This window comes from Symphodus melops (genome assembly GCF_947650265.1).
Source record: "Symphodus melops genome assembly, chromosome: 9".
Lineage (NCBI taxonomy): Eukaryota > Metazoa > Chordata > Actinopteri > Labriformes > Labridae > Symphodus > Symphodus melops.
Genome location: NC_136699.1, coordinates 22,222,891 through 22,250,720, shown reverse-complemented (window position 1 = coordinate 22,250,720; position 27,830 = coordinate 22,222,891). Strand labels below are relative to the sequence as shown.

The following is a 27,830-nucleotide window of genomic DNA, read 5'->3' as shown; positions in this document are numbered from 1 at the left end:
CACGGGCAGTTTAACTGTCAAAACCTTCTTGTCCTGTGTGATTCATTTTAAATGTTTGTGGGCTGATCACATTAATACTGACTGCCTGCCAACATTAGCAGAGTTCATGTCAGTGTTTGTAGCCACCGGCACAGGCTTGACATCCATAGAAAGATTATTATAATTGACTCATCTGAATTCAAAAGCTGTAATATAACTCAAAAAGTGCAGAATAGAAAGAAGGAGGGAGGAGGAGAGTTGGAAATATGAGACGGTGTAAAGAGAAAAACAGGTTGAGCGGTGAAACGAAGGAAGCTGAGATTGAGAGGGCAGGCAAACAGATAGAAGGAAAGAAAACAGTGAAAAAAGTGAAGATGATTCCACCAGGACTGCCCTGCTTGAGTCTCAGGGAGGGAGAGTGAGAGGGAGTCAAAGCACAGGGCAGGGAGCGAGGGAGAGGAGATGAATGTAGGAGGTGAAAAGAGGAGCGTAGGTGTAGGAGGAGATGGAGAAGCAGCATTCCTGACCGCACACTTACAGAACGGAACAAGGAAGAAGTTAAACTGAAATCCAGATGCTTTCAGGACCAACGGAGGGTCAAACTTGTTCCCACAAACACACAGAGCGCTCCATCCCTTCTCCCGCTGCCACTTTTGCAGACCTCGAGACCTCATTGGCTTTGCATGTCAGCAAACAGCAGCAGGACGAGAACATCAGCTGGATACTCTCTCCTTTTTTTTAAGCATTTGTCTTGTAAAAACCTGAGCATCCAGTTTGCAGTCAGACCTAAAGGACCCTTTTGGATTCTATTTCTACCTAAACTGTTTTTTTTTTTTCCTTCTGGAGGAATTTTCAGGTGAGTCTCTCGTGGTCTTTATTCTGAGAGCTTGTTAAATGCTCCCAGATGTTCTGATAACTAACTACTACACTGGCTGTGGTTTGCATTTGAGGCTTGTTAGTATTCAGGGTACCTTTTTCTTCACTGGATCTTTGGCTTTCTTAGGGAGACTTTCATTTAAAACAAAAAACAAAAAAACTCTTTAAATGTTTATACAAAAACTAAACCTAGGGATTGTGTGTAATCGTTCACAGATTGTAATTGCAGCAGTTTACTGCCACTAGTGTATGGGATATGACTCAGTGTTCTCCTTTAAAACTACAAATTGAATGTGTGTCAGAAGGTTGTAGAAGTGACAGTTTTAGAGCCAATGTTCAACATAAAGGATGCACTCTCACTTTCAAATCTTGTCTGTTCCTTAATGTTGTTAAGTGTAAGAGTAGATTCAATTCGTTGGTTGATTTGCACCAAGTGAGACTTGCAGAAGACAACACACCCGTGTGTTGTATGTTATTCTCTGGAGCATCTCTCTTGTGTGCAACTACAAAGAAACCCAACACAGAGCCCTCTTTCAAAGGTTCTGTATGTTTTCTGACCTATGTGTGACCTCTTATTGCTCACAAACCGCCCCAAAAAAAGTTGTAATAAAGTGCGTTTCCCACATACTTGTGTTCAAAGAACATGTACATGTATACTTCCATATAATGTATGCAAACACAGATGGTAGTAATGGAAGTGTGTTTACTGTAACCAGGTCTTTTCAGGTATGTGAATTTTAGTCCTAATGGTTCCAATGAGCACATCAGGCGAACAGACGCTAAATATAAATAGACTCTTGAGCACTTATTAGCTACATTCATGTCTGTTTAATGACTGAAGCTTTCAGTAAAATACATGCCAGGGGTAAGATGAGGCTCTTCAACTTTACGAGACGGTACAAAGTATTTTAGAATAATTTAAGAGCCAAAAGTTTTTTCTTGTCAAGCAGCTACTGATAGCCATTTTATAATTCTGACAGATTTTAGAAAGTACTTGGAATCTGATCATTTAAACAGTTCAAGTGATCAATTGTCATCCAGTCTTTTTATTTTGTTTCATCTATTACAGTTCATTTCATCGCAGAGCTTGACTTCTTGACTCAAAAAAAAAAAAAAAAAGGTAATCTGTTCCATATTGTCTCCCACATGGCTGACAAGTTTAATGACATCAATAAATATTACAGACTCCTGAAACCAATTTGAACTCAACCAAAGTTATGCAACAATAGATGTTCACAATTGAACATGAGCCATCCGTTGCAGAAATCAGCAGGGCTATAGGGTTAGTTATCACACGACTGCTCTGATGTTTTTAAATCTGAATTGTCAAGTCATAAAAGTCAGCCATGATACACAGCTCTTCAACTTGCTAATTAAGCGCATGCAGACATATGCACAGTATGTAAAAAGGAGATATCTGAATGAGAATATATGTTCAGCACATGACGTTACAGACATGCCAAGAAAAACATGTGGGAATGATACTGTAGCCTTCTGATGACATGTGTTATCTTGAAGGGAGCAGCTGTGACTTGGCTGGCAGTAAGCCTGATGCTTTTGATATAAAGATGTATTGGCCTCACTCAGACATTCTTTAAGGAACGCAACATGTTTCGAGGAGTTTGGTTTGCCACCACAAGTTACACTATCACAAAGAAAAATAAATTACAGTAGTGTTAAAAAAAACACCTCTGTTAATGTTTCCTTACTCAAACTAAATATTGCAGCAATGACACAGCAGGTGTTGTCAAACTTTTTTAGAACATGGACCCCTTTCACATGAGAAATTTTTCCAAAGACCCCCCTCATTATCGTATTGTTGATAAGCACATATTAATACAATGTATTTATGTACTATGGAATACTTTGCCACGATAGAATTAGACCCACCCCCCCCCCCCCCCCCCCCCCCCTAAAAAGCCTCTGCATGTTTCTAATAAGCTCCACCAGCAGAAACCTGCTCAAACTAGGATCAATGTTGGAGATGCTTTTGAAACATGGAGAGAAGTTATAACATAGAGAGGTTTACAGACTGATGCAGAGCTGGCTAAACACTGAAGCTTCAGTGTCCACCACATGACGACCCTGTGTTCAACTGAATCTATTTCAAATGAGGGCTACCACTGAAGGGAACGAAAGAAGCTACTGTTTATAACATATTTTTCTTTTGAACTAAGACTAAAAACAGACAGTCACCTATGGGAGAAACGATCGCTTTCACATCTCAGACATAATCGCCTCAAGGAAGGACGACTTGCCTGTAAGTCGTTTTTCACCAGCCAGCATCAGTTTAGTAATCCCCAACATCACGCTGTTCAGATCATGATTGTGTCTATTCTTATTGTGCGATTCATTATGTCTTTGTCATGAACCTTGTTTAGAAGGAAAGTACTGTCATCAATATTGTCAATTTCACTGAGCAATTCCTGCCTTGAACATCCACCCTCATCATCATGTTTTGGGTCTGGACGTCCTTCATTTATTGAAAATAGATTACGTCTTGTTTTTCTATTTTACATACTTTGAGGTAGTTTGACTTTGACTGTGGCAGAGGAACCTCAGGAAAAGGTTTTAATGGATTTCATTTTTAGTGTTGTATTCTCCACATTAACCTAGACCACGACATACCCAAGACCAGAGAGCTCCGAGACCGAGACAAGACGGACACAATTAGTGATCGAGACCGAGTCGAGACAAAGACCAAGATAGGACGAGACCGAGACAAGACCATAAATATCATCAACTGGTGTGCAGCAGGCGTGTCACTCAATTAGACCGTAACTCAGAGAAGGTTGCAGTAATAACTGAGGGTGAAAATCAATTTATGAATGAATTTAAGTTATTCCCTCCAAGTCTGCCCAGTCTGAGACTGAAATAACACAGAGTAAAAATGCTTCTGAGTCTGAGTCCTGAGACAAGACCGAAACCTTGAAAAAGTGTCCTTGAGACTGAGACTGATTTTGAATACAGCAACACTATTTCATTTAGCATGGCTTTGACTGTACTAATATCTATCTATATAGATCAGTTTGCTTTTTCATATCTTAACTCTCTTTATAGCTGTTCTTTTCCCACTCATTCCTGCTTCCTTCCATTCCTGTCCTCTCATTAAAACCCCCTTGACTTCTCTGTTTCCCTTCCTGTCCTCCCTCCCTCCTGTCTCCAAAGTGTTAACACAGGCGATCTGGTAAAGCCATTAAAGGAGGACAGAAACAGAGAACAAGCCGGCTGACAGTGTTTACCTGTGATCATTGCCCTTACAACGAGGAACTGACTGAATGGACACCTTTATAACTCCATAAAGTCGAGGTAGAAGCTGCTGCAGCAACATGTCAACGTTTTGTCCTGGGTTGTAAAAGTCAGCTGGTCAGTGAATAAGTCTGTAATATACTGTCCTAATAAGCTTATTGGACCGATGACCACACATAAATATTACAAGATACATTTATAGTGAGATAAAGTTTCATGTTTTTGGCCTTTTTAATAATCACAATCTTTTTTTCTGATCTGGCCAAAGATAGGGGTCATCAGAGAGCTGTGAGGAACATTTCAAGTGTGTGTGGTTGTCGCTCCTGATAAAGTATCCTTGTTGTCAGCCATGAATCATATCAGAAGCTCTGTTTACGTTTTACATGTTATAGATTCATGGTAAGAAACATGTTTGATATTTGAAAGGTAATGAGATGAGTTGAGGATCAGCACAGACACATGACACACTGCTTTGTGCACAGGGGTCGCTGACCTCGACACTCAATCAAAGCATCCCTCAGCAGCTTTTTAGATGCTTTAAAAAGGCAGCTGCTGCTCCAACTGATGAACTGATATTAGCTTTACTACTTATAGTAGTGCTGTGTCACACACACACACACACACACACACACACACACAGATACATAGGGCTACACTAGAACTTGATTGACATCCACTTGTTATTATATCTCTGCACAGAGTTGCTTAACTCTCTGTTTGTCTCTCTCTTCATTAATGTTTTTCATGCGACAAAAGTTGAGATAGTTTTCACCTGAATCTGTTTCACGCGGGTTGTTTGTGGAGGAAGTTTTGTGTCAATGAAAGAACATACTTCTGAACGGCATCAGCAACTTTTTAAAAACTTTTTACAACAGCCACAGGAACAGACTTTTACTGAACAGGAAAGATCACATATTTAAACATAAAACATATCCTACCTGTGCATGTGTTTGTGTTTAAATGGAGCCAGCCATAAAGGTGATTCACATATTTTTATAAGTAGCAGATGGTGTGGGAAAAGTATAATGGGCAATGACCCCATTTCTTTGTTTTTTGAGTTTATAGTATTATTGCCAGCTTCAAGTCTTCTTGAGAGAGAGAGAGAGAGAGAGAGAGAGAGAGAGAGAGAGAGAGAGAAAACGTAACCATCAAAACATATTTGGCATTTTAAAAAAACCCACAGTCCAGGTCAAAATCTGGGGCATTTCCTGTCATGAATGTATCACACACGCATGCACACACACACACACACACACACACACACACACACACACACACACACACACACACACACCTACACACACACACACATTCATTTACAGCTGTTAGGTGAATTAGCTTCCCTATGAGGAGCAAATACAGAGGTAGAAGTGGAAACCAGAACCCCCAAACTGGCCTCTAATGACTGCTAAAATCATTTGTCAATGAATCACATGAACATAGTTCTTGTATCTGGTAGGCTGATTGTTGCTCTGCATGCCCATGTACAGAGGCTGTAGTCCTCTGGATGGTATCCAGGATTTATATCCGACTTGTGGCTCCTTTCACAAAACTGAAAAGAAAGCAAAGCTACAGTGAATGAATCCAGAGAGGGGAAGGATGGGCGAAGACAGCCGGCGCTGCAGAGAACCACGCTGCGCTCGTTGAGTCACTGAAGTTCATGAAATAAAAATGGACTTCCTTTTTTAATTTCAGGATCTTAACGACCTTATTCAAATAGCTAGATGTGCCTGCCAACTGAGTGATTAAAGAGTATTTGTTTATCTATCCAAATGTTAGGATGAATTAATTGTTAGATTAAGGCTAAGCTAACAGTTAAAGTTACTCATAAGGTTGCTGAAGCTCGCCCGCTAATTCTCACCAGCATTTCTCTTTTTGTTATTGTCGTGGTCCCTCTACAACAGGTCATACAGACAGGGATAATGTTGCCAGACCTCAACAAACGTTTCCTATGTCTCATATCTCCATCTTGTAGCTCAAACTGTATTTTTCTTCTTTCGCTTCGCCATTTAGCTTGTTTTTTTTGTTTGTTTTTTTCTGGGGGGGGCTTATTTGGTGCAATAACGTGACAAACTGGTAAGATATACATGACAAATAAAGTACAAAAATAAGGAGAAGGGGTTAGACAATACAAAACAGAAAAGGCATTTAGCTTGTTTACGCTTAGCATCTGTGTTGAGATTGCTCAGTGCTCTCACTGGTTAATGTCACTAACATAATGGACCACATTGTAGAAGGTATACAGAAAAATAAAACATGGAAGACTTCCTGCCTGTAAGGTTGTGTTCTTAATTGTCATTGACAGTTTAAAAGGATCAATTTCTTTTCGGGTGGTGGATCAGGCTATAATGGTGCATTACGTGTACTCTGCTGCGTTACACCAGAGCAACATGTCCGATGTGTCCTTGGGCAAGAAGGTTAACCCCAAACTGTTCCTGCTGCGTCAGGGGCGTGTGAATGTGATTAAATGAGATTAGGTAAATCTGATGGTCAATGTACGTAGCAACCAGCCATCACTGTGTGAATGGATGGGTGTAACATGGTGTTAAAGCACTTTGAGTAGTCAGAAGATTAGAAAAGCACTTTACAAGCTCAAGTCCATTTACCATTTAAACTCTAGTTTTAGACAGGAAACTAAGACAGTAGAAACTGCAGCAGTTTAGTGACAGAGCTGCCACACGCTGCTCAGGCAGGCTGTGTGAATTATAGTTTAGAAACCTTGCACAGGTTAGTTTACTTCTTCAGTGCCATTAACTTATATGAAGCAAACAATACTGAAAGTTTCCCGTATTGGAGGATGAAAAAATATCACCCCACACGTTCCTGGCAATTAAAATGTGTGTTGACATTTCTCTTTGGTGTATTTGAAAAGCCTGTCGCTCAGATTTGTGGGCTCCTTGTACCTACCTACCTAAGCTGCAAGGAAGTGTGGACAACAGAAACGCGAGGAATAGAAATCTTGCCTGCATATTGTCCCATATGCTCTTTTATAAAGCATCTTGAGAAAACACTTGGTGCTATAAAAATAACAATTGATTGATTGATATGAAGACGTTTCATGGTTTCTAAGCATTGTTTTATTCTTCCGCAAATCAGCTTTTTTTCTCCTGCTCACAAATCCGACGAGTACTGGTCTGGTCTAGTCTTTAAAATAAACAGCTACTCAGCTATGTTAAAGATCTGTTGCTTTGGTCTGTTTACATCCCTCCCTACAAAACCAGGTAGTCTACTTTAACATAGGCATGTTTAATGAACTGTCACAAGTTACTTTTGATATTGGTATTGAAAGTTTAAAAAAGTTGCTCCATAACATGAATTATGAGCATGAAAAAAAATGAAATTAATTCAATCCTATGTTATACTGTTTGGTTTGTGATTATGTAAATCCATTAATCCTTTTCTGCAGGTGTTTTAATGACGTGAGCAGACAGCCATCCAGTCATGCTGCTGTGGTGGTGTGCAAACATCTCCTGCAGGTTGGCTGCAGCGTGGTTTCCCCTGCTCTTCTCATCACTGCTGTGGCAATTGGTAAATTTCAACTGAGTAAACAACTTTAGCATCCTAAAACATTGAAGCTTAAGTGAAAAACAAACATTTCATGTGTGTCTATCTTCACTTTCCTCACACTCCACGTCTTTCTGTAGATCTCACCCATACATGCCGGCCCAGCCTGCCCACAGAGCTGCAGTTGTCCAGGGGTTAAAGAGGTCCATTGTACTTTCAGACACCTCACTACCATACCAAAAATATTTCCAAAAGACACTGAGAGGCTCAACCTAGGGTAAGTCAATCACTTTCCTTGACACACACGTGCACCGGTAGCACTGAGGCTTTTGTTATGAATGCATGCCCAAGGGGAATAAAACTAAACACTCTGGAGGAAATGTGTGGAGCTGTAGCTGATTTGTGGTTTGCTTGGCTCCCAGATGGTCAGCGCTGCTACAAATAACTCACAAACTGAAATGCTGAGGTGTGTGCAATTTGTCTTTTTGTTATAGCATTTGTCTTAACATCATATTATTTGCCCTGGATCCAACAGAGAACTGGATCTCATTAGGAGTGTGGATTATACAGAATGAACTGAACATCTGCTTTGGGCCTAGACGATGATGGATACACACCAACATGTCACTCTGAACTTTCTCCTGAGGGAACCTCCTAATCACTTCCATCTGGGACATTTACCACCTTCATGCACAGCAGAGAAAAAGCCCTGTTAAATAATTGGCTCCAAACAACACATATTTGCATGGCAAATCACTTGGCAAAATCCTCCAGTGCTACACTTTCTATTGGCATGTTCTCACTTCTATTCAGGAGTAGCATAGCTCTCCAGCTCTGCATTAAATGTTTGAATGGGATGGAGCAATTCAAGTGGGGAAAGGTACACTATTTATGTCACAAGAGAAAAACTACAAATCACTTTTATAAAAATTTTTGTTTTTATTGTTTTTTTTACAGTTCAGTAGAGCTTTTTGTTTATGCAGGTGATGCATGTTTGTTTTATATCAACAGCATCACACTAAAGGGTCTTGGTTTGGAAGACTAAGGCAAAATAAAGATTTGGATTTATGTGAAATTACACCACCCTCTTCAGGCCAAAATAAGAACATATCATGCATACTGTACAGAGTTCTTTTAACAACAGCAAAGACACTGAAGAGTTCATAACCTATAGCCATTTTTGGCTGTTTTGTTTGTTGGGCTGACCACTTGGTGGCACTGTAAACCCAGAGAGAAAACTTTTTTTTAAATGAAGCTGTTTAGCAGCAGGTGTTGCTGACATGGAAGGTCAATGGTTTTTGTGGAAAGGAGCAAATTGAAAGCAGAATCTTGTTTTATTAAATCTTTGTTATAGGGACTAATTAAAAGGACTGACAAATCCAACAGGAAGATTATGTGTTTGTAAATTAGTTTTTGGACTCAAACTGCTAAACTTACCCAACAAAGAACTGTGCATCAACACCCAAAGCGTGTACCCACAGTGTAAATGCAGATGTACCTATTCACCATCAAAGAGTAATAGAAATGGATGGTTTGATGGTAGACCTTATTTTTTATATTCCTTTTCTTAAAGGAATAAGGAAAACGAATGGGGAGGGTTTTTTGTTTTTTTTAGGTTTTAGCTAAATTAAAGGCAGAAAATATTATATGCAAGCTACTGTTGCTTTGACAGTGGGCTTAAGATTAAAACCTTTCAAAAAGCGCCTTCATGGTTAAACGTTTTAGCAAACGTCCCATCTCCACCGCTAAATATAACGTTTGCCAAGCATAATTAGCTGATATTGAATTTGAAATTGGTTCATTATGTTAGTATTAGTTATCCTACTTAATTAAAGTTTTTCTGAAGTGATTGGGCCAAGAAGGATCTTTCTAAAAATGATAATACATTATCTAAACTTAATGTCATGTTTGGTGCACACAGGATGGATAATTGGTTGCTATGCATAAGGCTAGAGAGAGATGGATATAGAATAAATTTGAAACTACAGCATCAGACAAAGACTGTCATATCAGGAAATATGGAGTATAGGATCCACATCCCAAGAAAAAAAGAGGAAGCTGTAAAGTCCATCACTGATGCAGCAAGTGTATGGGTTATATATGCACCCTGGTCTGTACTCCATATTATAGGTCAAACAGAGGAGGTCAAGCTGACCTTCCAGCCACTTTCATAGCTGAATAAACAATCCCTCTGATAGCGAGCAGTGTTGTTAATGTGAGATGGTCTGTTCTTATTGTGAAGCACTGGCCCCAGATATATGACCTCCCATTTCTATGGCCCACACAGATGCAATGAAGCTCTGTGATATACTACAGTACAGTCAGTCTTGTCTGGGTTTATTTTATCAGCACACCTCCCAGTCCATTCATGTGATGCACCTGTGCTAACAAATGTTGGGAGGGGGGGTTCAAAAGTGCTGGACTGCCAGGTATAGCATTTGTTTCAATGGTGGTGTGCATGATCTGTCCATTCACAGCTGGAAACTGTAGAACCTTTCAGTAAAGCTCTCATTGGTTCCACAGCTATGAGAGAGGTTGTCTACTATAAGAGAAGTCCCAAACGACCTTAGCAAAATCAGGTCACCTGGCGCTGTATCACTGATGATGTGATCTGCATCAATGAAATTCCCTTTTTAGAAAATACTGTATGTGGCCTTGGAATCTGAGACTTTTTTCAATGATCATTTCCGCATGGTTCAGAGCATGCAGGTTCTCCTACAAAGAATATCCAGTAATGATTACACGGTGTTCAAGATATTTGTGCTCTCCAGGAACACCCCTTAGCACAGTTCCCTTGGAATAAGTACATGCAGCTGCAAACTTTCTTTCACACTGGGGCACAGCCTTGTCTGCATGCTTAAACTCTCCGCCTGAACTGATGGATGCTGGGACACAGCAGTATTTACCCCTGAGGGAAATCCGGGTTTCCAATATGCCATTGAGAGACATGCTCCTCACACTCATAGGCCCAAACATACATTCCGAGTTGGGAGTGCACTGAAGCTGTTTTTAGTGGAGTGCCTTTCTCAAGAGCATCTCAGGCCTCGCACTCGAAAAGTGACCTCTCCAGCTACCAGTCCAACTTCCAGCGGGACTTGATCTAAAGACCCTCCGGTTCCCAATCCAAGGCCCTACCGACTGAGCTAGTGCCGCCACTAGCACTGCCATGGCTGATCATTGGGAGTACCTGTGTTTTTGTGTCGCCCTTTAGTGCTGACATGAATTATCAGATCCTGACATCAAGCATGCAGCAAGGACTTTTTACTCTTCCTCTGCGGTGGAGTTTTATTGGCAGTTGGCATCCACAAGTGTTGCATTATTTCCAACTAATAAATTGTATCAGTGCTAAAGTTCAAAAACCATTTTGTCCATCCAAAGTGATAAAGTATTCCATTTAACAGTGGTGTCCTGATGGACAGCATATGAAGTGCCTATGAATAATTTGCTTATACATCCGATAGAAATAGTTGAGGCAAACCAAAGATTTTTAGTTTTGCAAGGTAAGGTGGTCAGATAAGTCACTGATTTTACCAAATGTTGGGTCAGCTCTTAAATGTTGGGTTGCTTTGAAATATATAATGCAATCGCTTGGAAATCCAGCAAATTGAATGAATTCAACAGCTTTTGATATGGTGGAAGAGAAAGGGTCAAAGGTCAATTTTCATTGTGGAAACTTACTCTAAAAATATGTGAATTACTGGATTGAAAGGCATTGGATGATAAATTGTGAGCTGGAGGTTTTATTGCTGGCAGTGGAAAACTGAAGGCTCTCCCATATGTGTTCAATTGGGTAGGGATAAATGAGCGCAGGGAATGTTGGATGTTTTACAGGAACTCACAGTAGAGGACTCTGCTACACATTATAGATGGCCTAGTAAACTCTCAAACATTGAAATCTGCCAAATGCGGATGACCCTTAAAAATAGTCAATGATCTCTGTTGTGTTCCAGGATGGACATAAAGTTTAGCTCCAAAGTTTTCTGTTCTATGGTGTATTTGGCAATCACTTGGTTATATTGTATTTGACAGATGCTTTTTTTTGTGTGACAGATGTCTTATTGGCTTTGAGCTAAAGACTCTAAAAGAAGCTTTTCAACAGATCTTTGAATTTTTGGTTGCTGATATAGTTTTCAGGTTGCTGGCCCTATGCACAAAGATCTCATCAGTTTGAAATGTTACATTGGTGCTTTTTATGACGGGGAAACATCTTTGATATTTTACCCTTGAGTTCAAAGGTCACAAGGCCAAGAAACACATGTAAAAATCAACTTCTAACTTTTTATGTTTTCCTTTCCTCTGACACCACAAATGGTCCTTGGTTTCTCTTTCATCCCAGTAACTGGTCCTGTTTACCCTCTCTCTCTGTTATAGTTATAACAGCCTGACAGAAGTGGAGGGGTCAGAGTTTAGGTCACTACAGCAACTGGAAATGCTCATGCTGCATGGCAATGACATTAGCACGGTCCAGCCTGGAGCGTTTTACAGCCTGAGATCTCTACAGGTAAAGTTTCTATCTATCTGTGTGTGTGTGTGTGTGTGTGTGTGTGTGTGTGTGTGTGTGTGTGTGTGTGTGTAGGTGTAGGTGTGTGTGTGCTTGTGTGTGAAAAAACTCAATGTGGACCAGAACGCTGGTCCACATTGAGTTTTTAGCAGAAAATGTGATGACTACAGAGAGAGAAGACTTGGAGCCAGTGCTTATACATACAATGATGATGATACTATAGGCATTTATACAAGGATGTGAAAGGACTTCTTAGAATTTCTGTTCAAAGGATTTTGACCCATTCAGTGTAAACATAGGAACACAAAACTGACCAACAACAAAACTGCATTGTGATATTACAAACATGCTCTTAGACATGTTAATTGTGACTGTTTTCAGCTGTCTCTATGAAATGACCTCATTAATGGCAGCCATGAACCCCATAATGTACTACAAAAGACCTACCAATACCTTGTTTGTCATCCCATCTTCAGAACCAAGTTGTATTTTTTAAAGGCCTTCGAGTTTTATACAAACCCTCATGATTCCCTTTGGCATCTGCATGCTTGTCCTTTATCGATCTCAGATATAAATCAATGCACAGTAACAGAAGCAGCTGCTCCTAATGGCTAAGAAACGGACAAAGTTTGGTTGAAGTGATTATCAAACATAACCATAAAACATAACCTTAAAACATAACCCTGCATTGGGAGAAGAGGATTAAAGTCCCTCATACCTTAACGTTGAAGTTGAGTTTGTTTAAATTTACCAATGTTGTTTCAGGACAAAGTGTTACTGATGTTTGTAATCACATTCTATGAGCTATGTGTTGCAATTCTTGTGTGTACTGTATGATTCTAACAAGCTTGAGTCTTTAATTTTGTGAAATGTTTTATCAGAGTGAAAACATTTTTATCGATGTGTAAAAATAAACTCAATTAGAGCCAATGCCAATCTTCCCTTACCTAAATCCCATTAAAGGTGTTAATTATTTGCAAATGGGATGCATAACGAGAAAAGCAGCAGGTGTTGTTGGGCCCAGATGGGTTTAATGACTAACTAGATGTGCATAGTTAACACTCAGAGGAACCTGGCCAATAAAATAAAATGAACTTCAAGACAAAAGTAATATTCTAGTCTGGTGCAGTCTTTATTTCTAAATCTATAACATGATAAATGTAGGGCATGTTTTCTAATCAATGTTTTACAGTACATATGCAGTACATACGGCAAATCACATTCGACAGTAGTCCGTAGTAAGCAGTTTGGAAAAAAGCCTAGGCACCTTCATCAGCCAGCTTTATAGCAGAGTTGTTTTTGATTAGCTTACAGCTTTGATGTGTTATTAATGTCTAATTATTTATTTTTGTTCTTCAGATCTTGAAGTTGAGTTACAACAAGCTAACGTCAGTAAACCCTGGTCTGTTCGAGGGTCTTGCTGGTTTGATCCGTCTCCATCTGGACCACAACCTGATAGAATTTATCGAGCCATATTCCTTCTCTGGTCTGAGCTCCCTAAAGCTCCTGCAGCTGGAGGGAAACCTTCTCCAAGAGATCCACCCTCATACCTTTATTACAGTGTCAATCCTTGGGACCTTTTGGACCTCTGGACTCAGGTAAGACGTTAATGTTGTTACAGAAGAAGTGGATGTTTTTATTTAAATATTGAAATATCGGTTTTAAAATCACTTCATTAAAGCTATTGAAGCTTCTGTTTGTTTATACTGTATAGTTTAATTTGTCAAACGATTAAATGTATTAATCATGATCATTCGCTCCTCTTCATTAGTTAATATAAATAAATGTTAGAAATTCCATTAGATGGCAGGATTTAGGGTAAGCTAGGTAACAGGGTTAACCCTACAGAAGTGGTTTACTTCTTACCTGGATATATTGCCATGGTAACTTGTGCTGCACATCTTCACTCGTCTGGAGCAGGTTAGGTTTGAGATGAGAGATCTACCAGTGAAAATCTCTGATCTCTTGATAGTGGAGCCCTGTGGTCGAGAGAGAGGAGGAGAGAGAGAGAGAGAGAGAGAGAAAGACTTCATGTGGCACAAGATTTTACATACAGTCCTTAAAGTGAATAATAACTTTTTACTGATATCATCCTTCATCCTAAACAGAGACCAATAAAGAATCAGAGCCTTTACTTGTGTTTTTTTTTTTGATGTAAAATTATGAAAAGAATTCTTATAGATTTCGAAGACATTTTCCTATTGTCTCCATGTTTGTTTGAAATATAACTTCTCACAATGTTATATGTTCCACATGAAAAAGTCGGTTAAGGGAATTTATTTTAGTCAGTTCAACGATAGGAAAAAAATACAATAAGCCATAGTTTGCACTTTGATACTCGCAAATGTTTACATTTTTCTGACAATTGTCGTTCCTGCAATTGTTGCTGCAGCTGTGAAGCGTTGGTCTTTGGGAGCCTATTCTCCTTAAACTTCTTCATATTATTAAAATCATTAGTTTCAAGATTGTTATATGAAGATTTGCTTAAAGCAGACTAGGTTATAGTTAAAGGAAGTTAACTCCGCCCCTTTTATGTGAAGACGCTCTTGGAAACTTGAGGGTCTTCTTATAAGATTGATAGCCAGATTCCTATGATCACAATCTCTTATGTCAGGGCTGGTGAAGGGGTGAAGAGGAGGAACACACCAATAGGACTTGTTTAATAAGGTGACGTGTTCTTGGTTTTACCAATGGAATTACAGTGGAACTTCTGGAGTGTATCTTATAATCATGTTTAAAGCAAATACAAAGTGCTAATAGGCATAATTACTATTCTCAAATGCATATAATAAAGAAAATCTATAATGCTTTTTCCCCAGACATTTACATCTGTCAGACAATCTCTTAGAGCAGCTTCCTGCTGCAGCACTGAAGACAGCTTCCAGGCTGGAGCTTCTCACTCTTCATGGTAATCCCTGGACCTGTGACTGCCAACTGCACTGGTTGGTAGAGTGGAGCTCCTCACATGAAGGTCGGGACACAAATCAATACTCTCGTTGTGTGGAATAACGTTAGAACTGTGCTCATGACAGTTCATTCTTTGTAGATACTATAGCAATGAGTCAGGTCTTTTACCTGCTCTTTTGTAAAGTGTCTTAAAACAACATTTGTTATGTTACTGAATGATGACTTCAGAAATGGTGCTGATGCAAATCACTGGTCTTATTTAAGAATACAAGACTAACAACTTGTAAACCATTAGGATCCAACAGTAGAAGACTGCCTGATATCTTTACACAGACGATGGAGACCGACTTGCAAGAAAGGAACACACAGGCTAACTGAGAGACCACCTGTACTAGCTGTACTGGTGTGACCACATGGTAGCATTTTGCAGTATAAAGTATGACTACAGATCATAGATTCCAGTTTGCCAAACTACTAGAACTACTGGTACTACTGGAAAGAAAATTCAGTATAGTTCCAAACAACACTGCCCACACTGTAACTTACTGCAAAGTGCAGGACAGGTGTCAACAACTGTTAAACACTCTGACCTGAACAGCTGACCATCAGTCAGCAATTTTAATTAATATGCACCTGGTTTGACTGAATCACTGAAAACAGATAAATACAACTTCCAAAAGATTGTAAACACCAGGAGGCTCCAACAAAGCTCCAACTAAAATAATGCAACAACATGCAGGCTCAACTTTTGCATTCAGCTAACATCCCTAATGTATGGAAAATTTGTGACGATAAACACTGACCTACCAGGTAAACTGTGGGACAAATGAATGGGGGTATTGGAGTTCTGTGTCACGTTGAGAGAAAAGGCTTCATTAACAACCATTATATCAGGGTTGGATTTGTGTTTCTGAGTAGAAGCAAAACATTGTACCAGCAGAAAATGTTTCATGTCTGCAACTGGCTTAACAGATGAAGAACAAATGGACTGCATTCAATCCCTATAAATTCATTCATTACTCGTCAAGTTGTTGACTTTTTCTTCTTATTTTTTAAAAGAAGATTATTTGTGACACAAGCTTTGTCTAGATTTTTATTTCCTTAGTTGAGTTTTCATGGACAATCTTAAACTATTCCCATATGCTAGTTGTTTGCATCAACAGAGGAGTTGATAATAAATCATTTTTATTATCTTCCTCTGTGGAAACAAAGAGACTGTGACTGCCAGATCTTTAAGAGTTAATGCATGAACCTCCACTGAACTCAAACTCATAAAGGCAGGAGTTACTGCATCTTCCAAAATTCCTTAATGTAACCCCTTTCTTTTACACACCTTTTAACACACACACCTTATAAGTTTTTCCATATATTTCCCTTAACCCCACATACAACTTCCTAACTACTAACTATATCCTTTCTCCTTCTTTCTTTTTTTACTGTTTACATTTGACCTTCTTCCCCGTCTTCTCATTGCAATCTCCCTTTCTCTTCTCCTAGGTATAATAAAGTGTAAGAAGGAGCGTGGCTCCAGTGAAACTTGCCCCCAGTGCTCTTCTCCTCGACCCCTAAATGGAACTCTGTTGCTTGGATTGGCTTCTGACAAGCTAACCTGTGTGCCTCCAGTTCTTCTGTCCCCCCTCAAAAAGTGGGACAATCCTGTGTGGGCTGAATCTGAAGCAGAGCCCGACCTCCCGTACACCAGGGACTTTGAGAAGCCTTTAGGGCATCTGACCTTTGTTCTCTCTGACAGCCATGGAAACAATGCTCATTTGGCATGTGATGTGCGTCACCCTGGAGACAGCTCACCGATGACCTGGACAGTAAATCCACTTTCACCTCGGGAGGTATCTGTAAATGTGTCGTTAATGACTGCCCTTGAATGTGAGATTGACCGAGAGGCGTTGCAAAATTTGTGGCAATTGGTTGCATACTACTATGAAAGCCCTGCTATCCTGGAGAGAGGTCACCAGAGAGGAAATGACAGCAGAGTTACTTATCAATATGCACAAGTTGTAAACGAAAATTCCCCATATTTCACAGATTTAAAGGGGTATTTGGTAGCAGAACCCTCATGGCTGCTTCAACCAAGAGTTACTTTAAAGCTCAACAGACAGCAGACAACAACCAAGAAACTGGTAATGGATTTTAATACTGTAATCACAAGACACATGAGCAGTAATACAGGGCAGCAGGATGACAATGAACCTGCCCCGTCCTGGGCTCTAATTCAAAGAAAAGCATCAGGGCGGATTCAGACTGTTCTTGATGGTTCAAAGGTCCAGTTAGAGTGTCGTGTTGTCACTTCAGATCCAGAGATCAAAATTGAGTGGATGCTCCCAGATTTGTCCATTGCTGAAGAAGTAACTGGTAAAATAGAAATTTCTGAAAGAGGAGAACTTGTGATTTTAAATGTCACACTGTCTGACTCAGGTCTTTACCACTGTATGGTCAGAACCAAAGCAGGAGTAGACTTAATGCCACTAAGGCTCACTGTAAAAGAACGCTCACTCAGGCCCACTGCTTTTAATGGTGAGAAAATCATAGTCGAAAAGGGACAATCTTTTTTGTTCCCTTGTGAAGTTACCACAGTCCAGCCCAGTCAAACAATGTGGTACCTGCCCAAAAACCAAATTCTTCTTCCCACACAACAGACAAGACGAGCAGAAGTAATGGGAAATGGGACTTTGGTGGTAAAAAGGTTGACAAAAGAAGATGCAGGGGAATACAGCTGTTTAACCTCAAATCTGTATGGAGTTGACATGCTCTCTCACACAGTGGAAGTCACAGAAAAAAAGGCTTCTGATCGGTCAAAAGGACAACAAATCTTGCCATCTGCTGTGGAGGACGGAGAAGGTTCAGGAGGGGTTTACCAGGAAATTATTCGTCCTTTTGCTACGCAGATCCCTAAGAAGCAAGAAACACACCAAAGAAATCCCAAAGTTTTTTCAAAAAAGTTAGGTATTAAAGATTCAAAAACAAAATCAAATAAACCAGCTAAGGAATTGAATCTAAATCATCGGGAAGAGATAGTCACCAGGGCTAAGGCTAAACCAAATGTTTCTCTGCCTACGGAGCAGTCACTACCAGAGCCAAGCACAGTTTCATTTATTACAGTCACACCCAAACATTTTACTACAACTGCTTTTACCATTGCTTCCAATACTTACAACTTAGTCCCGACCACAACCCCTTCTGTTTTAAGTAAACAGCAAACCAATTTCCCCATAAATACAAAAACAACAAATTACAACTTATCTACAAATAAAAGTGGGGACACTGAAAGAGATTCAAAAATGTCAGAAAGTCAGACACAGGTTTTGTCAAATCCAACTCCAGAATCAACACCACTCTATATTGGTGAGAGCACAGAAAAAGCAGCTACAGTCACAGACCATTCTGGCGTTAGAACTCCCCAACCTGTCGAACAGTCAGAAAATCAGCATTCAGGAGAGGGGAGAAGGAAATACAACCCCATGCCTAATCGGTCAAACAGGAGACGGCCACCTTATAGACGGAGAAAGCCACCATTGAGAAGGGTCCATCCGCATTTGCACCATTCATCAGTCAAGCCCCAAAGACCTGTTTCCCCAACAACAACCACACTGAGAACAACAACTACCACTACTACTACCACTACTACCACTGCTGTTACTACTACTTCTATTCCTACTACCACTGTGACGGAATATGAAATCATCTCTGCAGCGTATCAGACTGAGGAAGATGAAGATGATTACAATGAAGAACACACTCACAAGCAGACTGATGGTTGGGATGCAAGGAAAGATTTAAACAGTGTAATTCCGACTACTACATTTTTTACCACATTTTTACCAGAACAAGAATCCAAAGAAGGTAGCTCTCAAAGTAAAAATAATTTACCTTTCCCAAAAACGATTGTCACTCCAAAGCTGGACAGTATCCCACATCCAACTGAAAGGACTTCTGAAGAAAAGGAGATAGATGCCACTATTAACAAAGACACAGAAAAACACATAAACACAGATTGCAATGACAAAGATGCAAACAAATCTGATAATGAGAGGGTTTCACTGAACAACAATAGCCCAGATAGTGTAAGTTTGTCAACACAAGAGAGATCTAAAACCAGACCTTCACAAGAACAAAATACACCAACCCAAACAAGAGACTCATCCTCCAAGACTATGACTTCACATTCATCAACAGGCAGAGTCACAAAGGGAGAAGACAAAGACGTTTACAAGCCGGAAGCAAAGATGGAAATCCATAGTTTCCCAGTCATGGAACCAGTTCACCCCTGGCTCCATCAGAGCAATCAGGGAGGAGGGCAACGTGCTACTTCAAGCCCAACCCCTGTTAACCAAGACAGAGTCCAGGTTAGACAAAGACAAGGTGGAGTGAATTCAGGACGGCATTCCCAGCTTCCCAGTGTCCCCCCAACCTCTCGCTGGCCTTCTCACCATCATCAACCTCACTACTACCCATTGTACCCTTACTGGCCAGGTCAAAGATCATTTACTCCTCCAAGGCAAGGTAAAACATCTGCTTTTATACCTTTTTTAGCAATTAGGTGTTATGGAAACTGTGACTGAAAAAATACAGGATAAAGAAAAGGGACTTTATTAACACTTGATGTAATGTATTATCAGAGCTGGCTTGGTTTCATGTTATGATTCCCATCAGGATGCAGGGATGAAGTTTAATTAATAGATGCTCTCTGTATCCAGGTTCTGGGTCCCAACCAGTACCCACACATCGACCATGGCCTCTCCCCCATCCCTGGGTGAAAGACCGGGTTGTCACTAACCGTCCAGAAATCACAGCTGAAACAGTGAAGCCCATGCCTACCATTTCTGCGACAACAGGAAACTTCAGGCACAAAATCTCTTATCCCAACCTGTCCAATCATCATCGTCATCCAAATCATCATTTAGATGGCACAACCCAAACCAGAGATCAACTCTTTTTTTCAAGGCTGAGGAACAGATACAGACAGGTATGATCTAATTACCTACCCTGCCTTTTTAAGCGGCTTCTCAAAAATATGCAACATCACGCCTACATTATATGATGGCTCAGATTCACAGCCCAAGAGGCACACTTTTACATGAGGTTTTGCTATAACTTGTACGCTTGAGGGAGACAAGTCATCATTGAAAGGAGATTTGCTCCAGGTGAATGGGTACAAACTGTTAGAGGTAATTATTTTCATCTGGATTTTTCAGGCGCAGCTTGATCGCATCGCTCAGCTAGGGAGGGCTGTGACACCAAAACCCCGCTCAACCTACCGCAATCTTAAACCTTCCATCCTTCCTAAAATCCACAATCCATCTCCATATAGACCCTACATCCCCAAACCAGCAGCCACAGCGTCCTCATCATTGTCTTTCTCTGGCTTCACAACCTCTCGTCCTTACCATCCCACAACCCCTTGGGGACTGTATGGAGGTCGATGGCCTGTTGGAGGTAGTAGCATAATTGAAAAGATGTTGGCTATTTATTTCATGTTAATGGAAAATCACAGTTAATTATTATATATTGTGACAAAATGGGTAACATATTTGTCACTTGTATATTATGTTAAAGTAAATTACTCTTGGGGTAGTTATGGACTTTTCATAAGTGTCTGTCACCATGGTACTTATGACAGTGATCTGTTCAAGATATCTTGATCGTTACAACGAGGTGAAAGCCTGACAGAAAAATTGCTTGTTGTGCTTCCAGCTGGTGTGAGTCTTAAAACTGGGGCAGAGTGATACAGCCCACAGTAGGCTATGTTAAGTTTGGACAACAATGCCCTTGAAAAAGGTCAAAAACCCTCCTGCTTCATCAATGTGGAATGTGAAACTATTTCAATCATTTTTCATTGTATCTTTTTGTTTTGTTGACCTGTGTCACTGGTGCAGGTCGAATCAGCTCTCGGCGCCCCACAGCCGCACCTCCTTTTCGCCGGGTGTTGGGAGCTGACAGCGGTGGGGTGAAAGCCCGTATTACTACTATAGCCACAGCTAGTGTGACAGTACTGGCAGAGAGTGATGTGTTCCTACCCTGCAAAGCAACAGGGAATCCTGAACCTAGCATTGCATGGACCAAAGTTTCAACAGGTAAGACATAGAGAGATAAAACACAAAGACAGAAACAATGTAATAAAGACAAGCAATTATAGATTATTAATTAAAAAGACATCTGACACATTCTGCATTGGGTTGCCTTTGCATTTATCCAATTTAACTTTTTATTTCATCCTCAGAATGTCAAAGATAATTTTTAAATGTGCCACACTCAGTCAGCACAAGATTCAGCATTTTAATCTCTCAATCCTTTCTTTCCCCTCCCAGGAGCCACCATCCCAGCCAATACTAAACATGGTCCTCGTTTTGAAGTCTTAAAAGATGGATCTTTTGTTATTAAAAACATCCAGCTTCAGGATAGAGGCCAGTATCTGTGTACAGCCCAGAACAGGTTTGGATCAGATCGTATTGTCATAACCTTAGCTGTCCAGACCGAGGCACCCAAAATCCAGCCCACAAAGTCAACACAGATGGCTGTCTATTTAGGTAAAAGTGTAGCTCTTGACTGCTTTGCTTTGGGGAAACCACCACCCCAGATTTCCTGGATTCTCCCAGACAGGACATTTGTACGTGAAGTCGGAATCGTTCACACTCTCCTTTCTCCAATGTCCCTGCTTCAAAATGGGACCCTGCAAATTCATTCCTCCAATTTCTCCAGCAAAGGAGACTACAAATGTATTGCAAGCAATGCAGCAGGGGCGGATACAATAACTTATCATCTGCATGTGGCAGCACTGCCTCCAAGCATCAGTGAAGGTGGAATGGATACTGTGATCATTCAACCAGGTAATCTTCAATATTTCTCACACACAAAAAAAAAAAAGCCGCCAAACTTTCCATAGAAAGAAATGTCTATGGGAGGTAATAATAGTAATTATAGAATAGTAATGAGTAATACAATAGTTATAATAGAATATAACATTGACAAATTATTAAACAAGTAAACTCTCTTTGAACAGGAGGGAGTGTGTATTTCCACTGCTCTGTGAAAGGTGAACCTGTGCCCACTCTGAAATGGATGCTTCCAGCAGGTGTTACTGTTAAGGCATCACAGTTCCTTGGACGCCGGCTTTTTGTCTTTCCCAATGGGACGCTGTTTCTGAAGAAGGTTGTGCCGGCTGATGCTGGAAGGTAATAATAATAACTTTTTTGTATAGCACTTTTTAAAACAAAGGTTTAAAAAGTGCCTTTAGAGATGCAGAATACAAGACAATAACAAAGCACAAGGGAAAAAAAAAACACAACGCTTTTTAGTTCGTGGTTTGCAAAAGAATACTTTTTTCAGTTTACGAATGTTGTTTATTCCCGGTAATGCTTAGCCAAGATCTTCTAGTTACTCAGTTATCTCCGTCTATCTTAAACACATTTCATAGCTCTAATAATTAACCACTACCACCACCTTGTGGTCAACAATGATAGCACTTGATCTTCACAAACAAGCAACCCACGAAAGAGACACCCAACTAACAACAGTAAAACAACCCAAACAAAAACCTGACAAACATTAGGAGCCAAACATCACTAGAATCCAAGCAACTCAGTTTGAGACCATTAGATCGAGGCTGTAAGAAGATAAATGAGCAATTCAAATATAAATTGGGGCGGCAGTAGCTCAGTCTGTAGGGACTTGGGTTGGGAACCGGAGGGTCGCCGGTTCAAGTCCCGGCACGGACCAAGTCCGGAAACTGGTCTGGTAGCTGGAGAGATGCCAGTCCATTTCCTGAGCACTGCCGAGGTGCCCCTGAGCAAGGCACCGAACCCCAAAACTGCTCTGGAGTGCTCGCTGTGGGCAGCCCCCTCACTCTGAGACCTCTCCATTAATGCATGTCACTGGAACCCTGTTTGTGCATGAGTGTGTATCTCGGCCTATGTGTGTGTTAGACAGAGTGTAAACCAAATTTCCCCTCGTGGGATTAATAAAGTATAACTTCTTCTTCTTCTTCTTCTAAAGAACAAAACGTTTAGACATTTAAAGAGAGATTAAAACAATAGAAAGCCTTGTAGTAAAACGTTACCATGAGGTGTTGAAAGCTGACTCCAACAGAAGGAGAAAGACAGACATCAAGAGACCTTCAAGAGAAAGCAGAAATCACTTGTGTTGTGTTGTGTGGTGCCAAGTATACAGGAAGGTGTTGAATATTAGAATGTGTTGTCCAAGTGTAAGCCAATGTGTATTAATATTCAAATGTTATATATTCCAACACAATGATGATATCATGCTGTGAGTTTGGGAAAAACAATCACGATTGGGGTTTATCCTTCCACAGGTATGAATGTTTGGCCACTAATACTGTGGGCATAGCCAAAAGAACCATTCAGTTGGAGGTCAGGGCAGATTCCTCTCCCTTTTTCCACCAGCCTCCTCATTCTCTTCCCATCCCTCACTCCCACCACGTTGGTGCTCCATCCCGCCAGCACTCTGTCTCAGCTATGTACGGTTCTGCTGTCTTTCTTCACTGCCCTGAGTCAACTGGTTCCACAAGAGGGACAATCTGGCAGCTACCCTCCAAGACCATCATGGAACATCAATACAGGTAGCAAACTTTCTGAATTCACAAATGAGAACAATGCTACAAACATTATAAATACATCAAAGGGTTGTCAATTACAGAAACATATTCGACTGGCCGATCTCAATGTAATTTATTTTCCCTTTCTTTCTGCAGTCCAGAGAGACCAATCAAAGTTTTCCGTAATGGGACTCTGAGGATTCTTCAGCTTACAGAGCTGGATGGTGGAAATTATCTTTGTGTCTTTCAGCGGCCCAATGGGGAGGATATAGAGCTCTTCCAGGTATGAACAGGATAGATCATCACTTAAGGCAGGTTCTTTTTTGCTACCTATACTCTTTCCAAAGGCCTTTGTTCATTTGTCTCCAAGAACACTTTTGTTTCATGTCTGCTTTGTCAATGAAAGGAGTCACTGTTGTAAAGACAACTTACAATTGCCTTCCTTCAAATAATTAAAATGGAGGTCCATCCTTACATTCAAGTAGGGTTTAATTTCCTGAGGAATGAGGAATGGCAAAAGCTGTAAAAGTGGGTCATTCAGTGACAAAGTCTCTCTCTGAACAGCTTTCAGTAGAATCTTTTCAACTAAAAAATCATTTCTGTATTTGCTTATAATCCTTTGTGTTTTTGCTTTTTTAAGGTAGAGGTGGTCATGACCCCTCCTAAAATTGAACATGTGAGGACTGCGCAGACCCGAGTCACCTTTGGTGAAAATTTCCAGGTAGCTTTGGGAAGCCATCATAGTACATATTTTTATATTACACACTGGATCAGACATTGAAGGAACTTTTCCATCACCTTTTTTTTAGTCCCCCCCCCCCCATAAATTATGGGAGAATTATGTGATTTCATATAAATAAGATTTCATTTAAAGTCATCATGGACATCAAACACCAAATATTTTAGCATCATTGCTGACACAACACAAAGTTTACATGTTACCACCCTATAAAGTTTATAACAGACGGCACAGTTTCCTTTTTACACATCCATTGATACAATCTATTGATATTCATTTGGAGGTTTCATTGTCAAATTTTACCTCTGTAATCTCTGATTTGGCCTCAAACAGTTCTCGTAGGTAATATCACATTAGAAACTCAATAGAACAGCATGTGCTTAAATATGCTATCTGATGAGTGGTCTCTCGCAGTTCGTGTAAAGGTTGGTTGATCAGAGATTTACACTTGAAACAGCAGACTGCAGTGTTTGGAAATGGGATTAATGAGGGTTGAGAAGTAGAATCGGAATGTACAATCCCACAAAAAAATTAACTGTATTAACACAAACTGTTCTTTTATAACTCATAGAATTGTTGCTATGTGACAAATATAAAAAGAAAAAAAAGGATGAAACATGTAACCCTATAATAGAAATAATTTGAAGATGTCAGTTGTTTTGTTTGTTAATCTTTTAGAAAATGTATTGTGCTCAAGAAATATTTAAATCAGACTAATATCTCTAATCTTACAATCTAGAGACAGTGCCATTATTAAAGGGTAAAATAATCCACAATACAACATTTACCAATTACATTTCATTAGAAATGTGTCAAGGTATTCTACCACTTCAAATAATTTTGTCAATTTCTCGCCCCTTCAGGTGGACTGTGTTGCAACTGGCCTCCCTGATCCAGATGTATCCTGGGGTCTTCCCGATGGAACTTTAATTAACAATGCACTTCAATCAGACGACAGTGGCCTTCGCAATCGACGCTATGTTATTTTTGGCAATGGGACTTTACTTCTTCATCAAGCGGGGAAAAAAGACGAAGGAGACTATACCTGCTATGCCAAAAACAAACTTGGAAAGGATGAAAGAAAAGTGAGTGTCATGGTGGGTCCCGTTGTTCCAAAGATAAGATCAAAAATACCATCAGTGGTGACAGTGAAGTTGGGAGAATCAGCCAAATTTAATTGCCAGGCAACAGGGGAACCTACACCAACAATTATGTGGATATCACCAGGAAATAACGTGATACCAATCTCATCAGGAAAATATCAGGTCATGGATGATGGGATGCTTATAGTGAAAAAAATATCACTGGCTGATGAAGGTAAATATGTATGTATAGCACGAAATGTGGCTGGTGAAGATGTTAACAACATGAAACTTGAAGTCGAACCACAGGAACCCTTTATCAATGGCATGAAAGGGAAGAGCACCACAACAGTTTTGGCCGTTTCCTACCAAACAGTTCTTCTGGATTGCAGAGTGGAGGGGAAACCCAAACCACGAGTCTGGTGGGTTTCTCCTCATGGCCACTCACTACCAATGCCCTACTTGGGAGGACGCTTCCAAGTACACTTAAATGGAAGCTTGGAGTTGAGAGGAATGAGGAGAACAGATGAAGGGAGGTACACGTGTCTGGCTAAAAACAACCTTGGTGAAGCTTCTCTTTGGGTTGAATTAGATGTGGCATCACTAGCTGAGAAACCAAGTTTTGCTCTTCCAAATATTGAGATCTTACCTTTAAAGCAAGATAGTGGGCCATTGATCCTGGACTGCCCTGCACGTGGCAAGCCAAAACCAGAGTTTGCATGGGTTCTACCCAATGGGACAATGTTAACACCTGGTGTTCGACTCCATCGTTTCACACATCATCTGGGGAATGGAAGTCTACAGATTTCTCAAGCAGTTGCAAGTGATAAGGGAGTCTACCGATGCCTAGCAAAAAATGTGGCAGGACAAGCTGAAAAACGTTACGCACTGGAGACCGGCAGAAAGCCAGTGATCAGAGGATCAACAGGTAAGGCTGCAATTCACTTAACAGGTTTTCCATTAAAGATTAAAGATACACTTTTCTTTAGAGACTAAGTTAAAGCAATTAAATATTTTTGCTCTTCCAAATTGTTCAATCCAAAAAGGTCTTAAGTCCACAATATTCCAACAAGGAAATTAGCTCCTTGTTAGCCTTGATTCTTTGCTCTAGGTTTAGCTTAGCCTTAACTTGTGAAATTCTTCTTGATATCAAGAAGAGGCTTGTTTATGGACCCACCAAAACTGAAGTTGTCTAAGGTGTCACCCAAGGGTCAATTGATCAGAGCAAAGGTTTGAAAAAGCAATTAAATAATAGAACATATGGAAATCTGTTGACTTATTTTTATCTTAACTTGTAAAAATGACTTGCTGCTTTAACTACACTTTTCTAGGAGGGGTGAAGATCAATTATGGCCTAAATCTCAACTTGCCATGCACTGTGGATGGGTGGCCTAAGTCGTCAATCACATGGAGTCTACCTAATGGACTTGTTTTGGATACACCTCAAACCATCGGCCGAGTAACTTTAGTCTCCAATGGGACCCTCCAACTCAGACAGGTGTCTACTTTTGACAAAGGAACATACACCTGTAAAGCTTTCAACTCTTTTGGTTCATCAACACTATCCTACCCAGTTACAGTGATGGTTTTCCCGCCACACATCACCAACACACTGACCTCAATCACAAGAGTCAGCAGGGGATCACCAGTGACGTTGAACTGTGTTGCGACAGGCATTCCAAAGCCTGATATTTCATGGACATTGCCTGGACGCACAACCTTGGTCCCACATAACCGGTACACAGTCCAAGGAGGGATTCACATGACAGAAGAGGGCAGTCTGGTCATACAGAACCCTGTCCTCATGAACTCTGGCATTTATAAATGCAATGCTAAAAATGCACTTGGAACAGATTTTAAATCTACTTACCTACAAGTGGTTTGAGTGGCAGTTCTGAGTGTTCAATTGGGACATCCCAAAGCAAAATTACAACCTATAGAGGATTTCTTTCCACAGGATTGGATTTTACAGTACAACAAAGACTTCCCGATGAGTGGCTCGGTCTGAGTTCAAATGAAAAGCAGCTTCCACTGAACAATGTTTTAAAATTTTGGATGTGGACGTCCTACTAAACTTTCAAAGTTGGGGATTTTAATTGCAGTTTTTTGTTGTATGGTCTTGAGAATGAACAAGTATAAATACTGAATTGTAAATCTACATTTCTGACATGTAAATGCAGTGCATCTCCTCAAAGTGCTGTCATGATTGTTAAAAGTTTGCCACCCTGATCTTTCCACAAATATTTATTGTTGCATTCTGCTCAACATAAAGTGTTTCAAGTTTATGTTATGTTAGTTTAAATGAAAGGCTCAAAATTATTTTCTCTTTGAGGTTGGAAAATCCTAATGTAATGTGTACTCCTTATTTGATTGTTATTGTTGGTGTTCTGGTAAATCTACAGTAAACAGTTTTCATAGCAAACATGCATC

At 40.2% G+C, this 27,830-nt stretch overlaps 1 protein-coding gene across 2 annotated transcripts; it reads left to right on the top strand.

The window, feature by feature from the left end:
• The first annotated feature begins 447 nt into the window (after positions 1–447).
• On the top strand, positions 448–27,830 carry LOC306829858 (matrix-remodeling-associated protein 5). 2 transcript variants are annotated; one of them, XM_079353050.1, is made up of 17 exons: positions 448–835; positions 7,511–7,632; positions 7,749–7,885; positions 11,980–12,109; positions 13,469–13,707; positions 14,929–15,080; positions 16,514–19,531; positions 19,726–19,994; positions 20,224–20,464; positions 20,905–21,102; positions 21,337–21,855; positions 22,098–22,200; positions 23,337–23,603; positions 23,736–23,862; positions 24,220–24,300; positions 25,182–26,328; positions 26,732–27,830. In XM_079353050.1, the coding sequence occupies exons 2-17, from the start codon at positions 7,546–7,548 to the stop codon at positions 27,283–27,285; spliced, it is 7,269 nt and encodes a 2,422-aa protein (XP_079209176.1). In that variant the 5' UTR covers positions 448–835; positions 7,511–7,545; the 3' UTR covers positions 27,286–27,830. The 2 variants fall into 2 exon arrangements, with proteins under 2 accessions (XP_079209176.1, XP_079209175.1); XM_079353049.1 differs by having other exon boundaries at positions 22,029–22,200.

Bases quoted from the DNA above. Each gene is read 5' to 3' on its own strand.
- LOC306829858 (XM_079353049.1), top strand. From the start codon at position 7,546: ATGCTGCTGTGGTGGTGTGCAAACATCTCCTGCAGGTTGGCTGCAGCG. The intron at 21,856-22,028 runs GTAATCTTCAAT...CTCTTTGAACAG, and splicing joins TACTGTGATCATTCAACCAG to GAGGGAGTGTGTATTTCCAC. The intron at 23,863-24,219 runs GTATGAACAGGA...TGCTTTTTTAAG, and splicing joins AGGATATAGAGCTCTTCCAG to GTAGAGGTGGTCATGACCCC.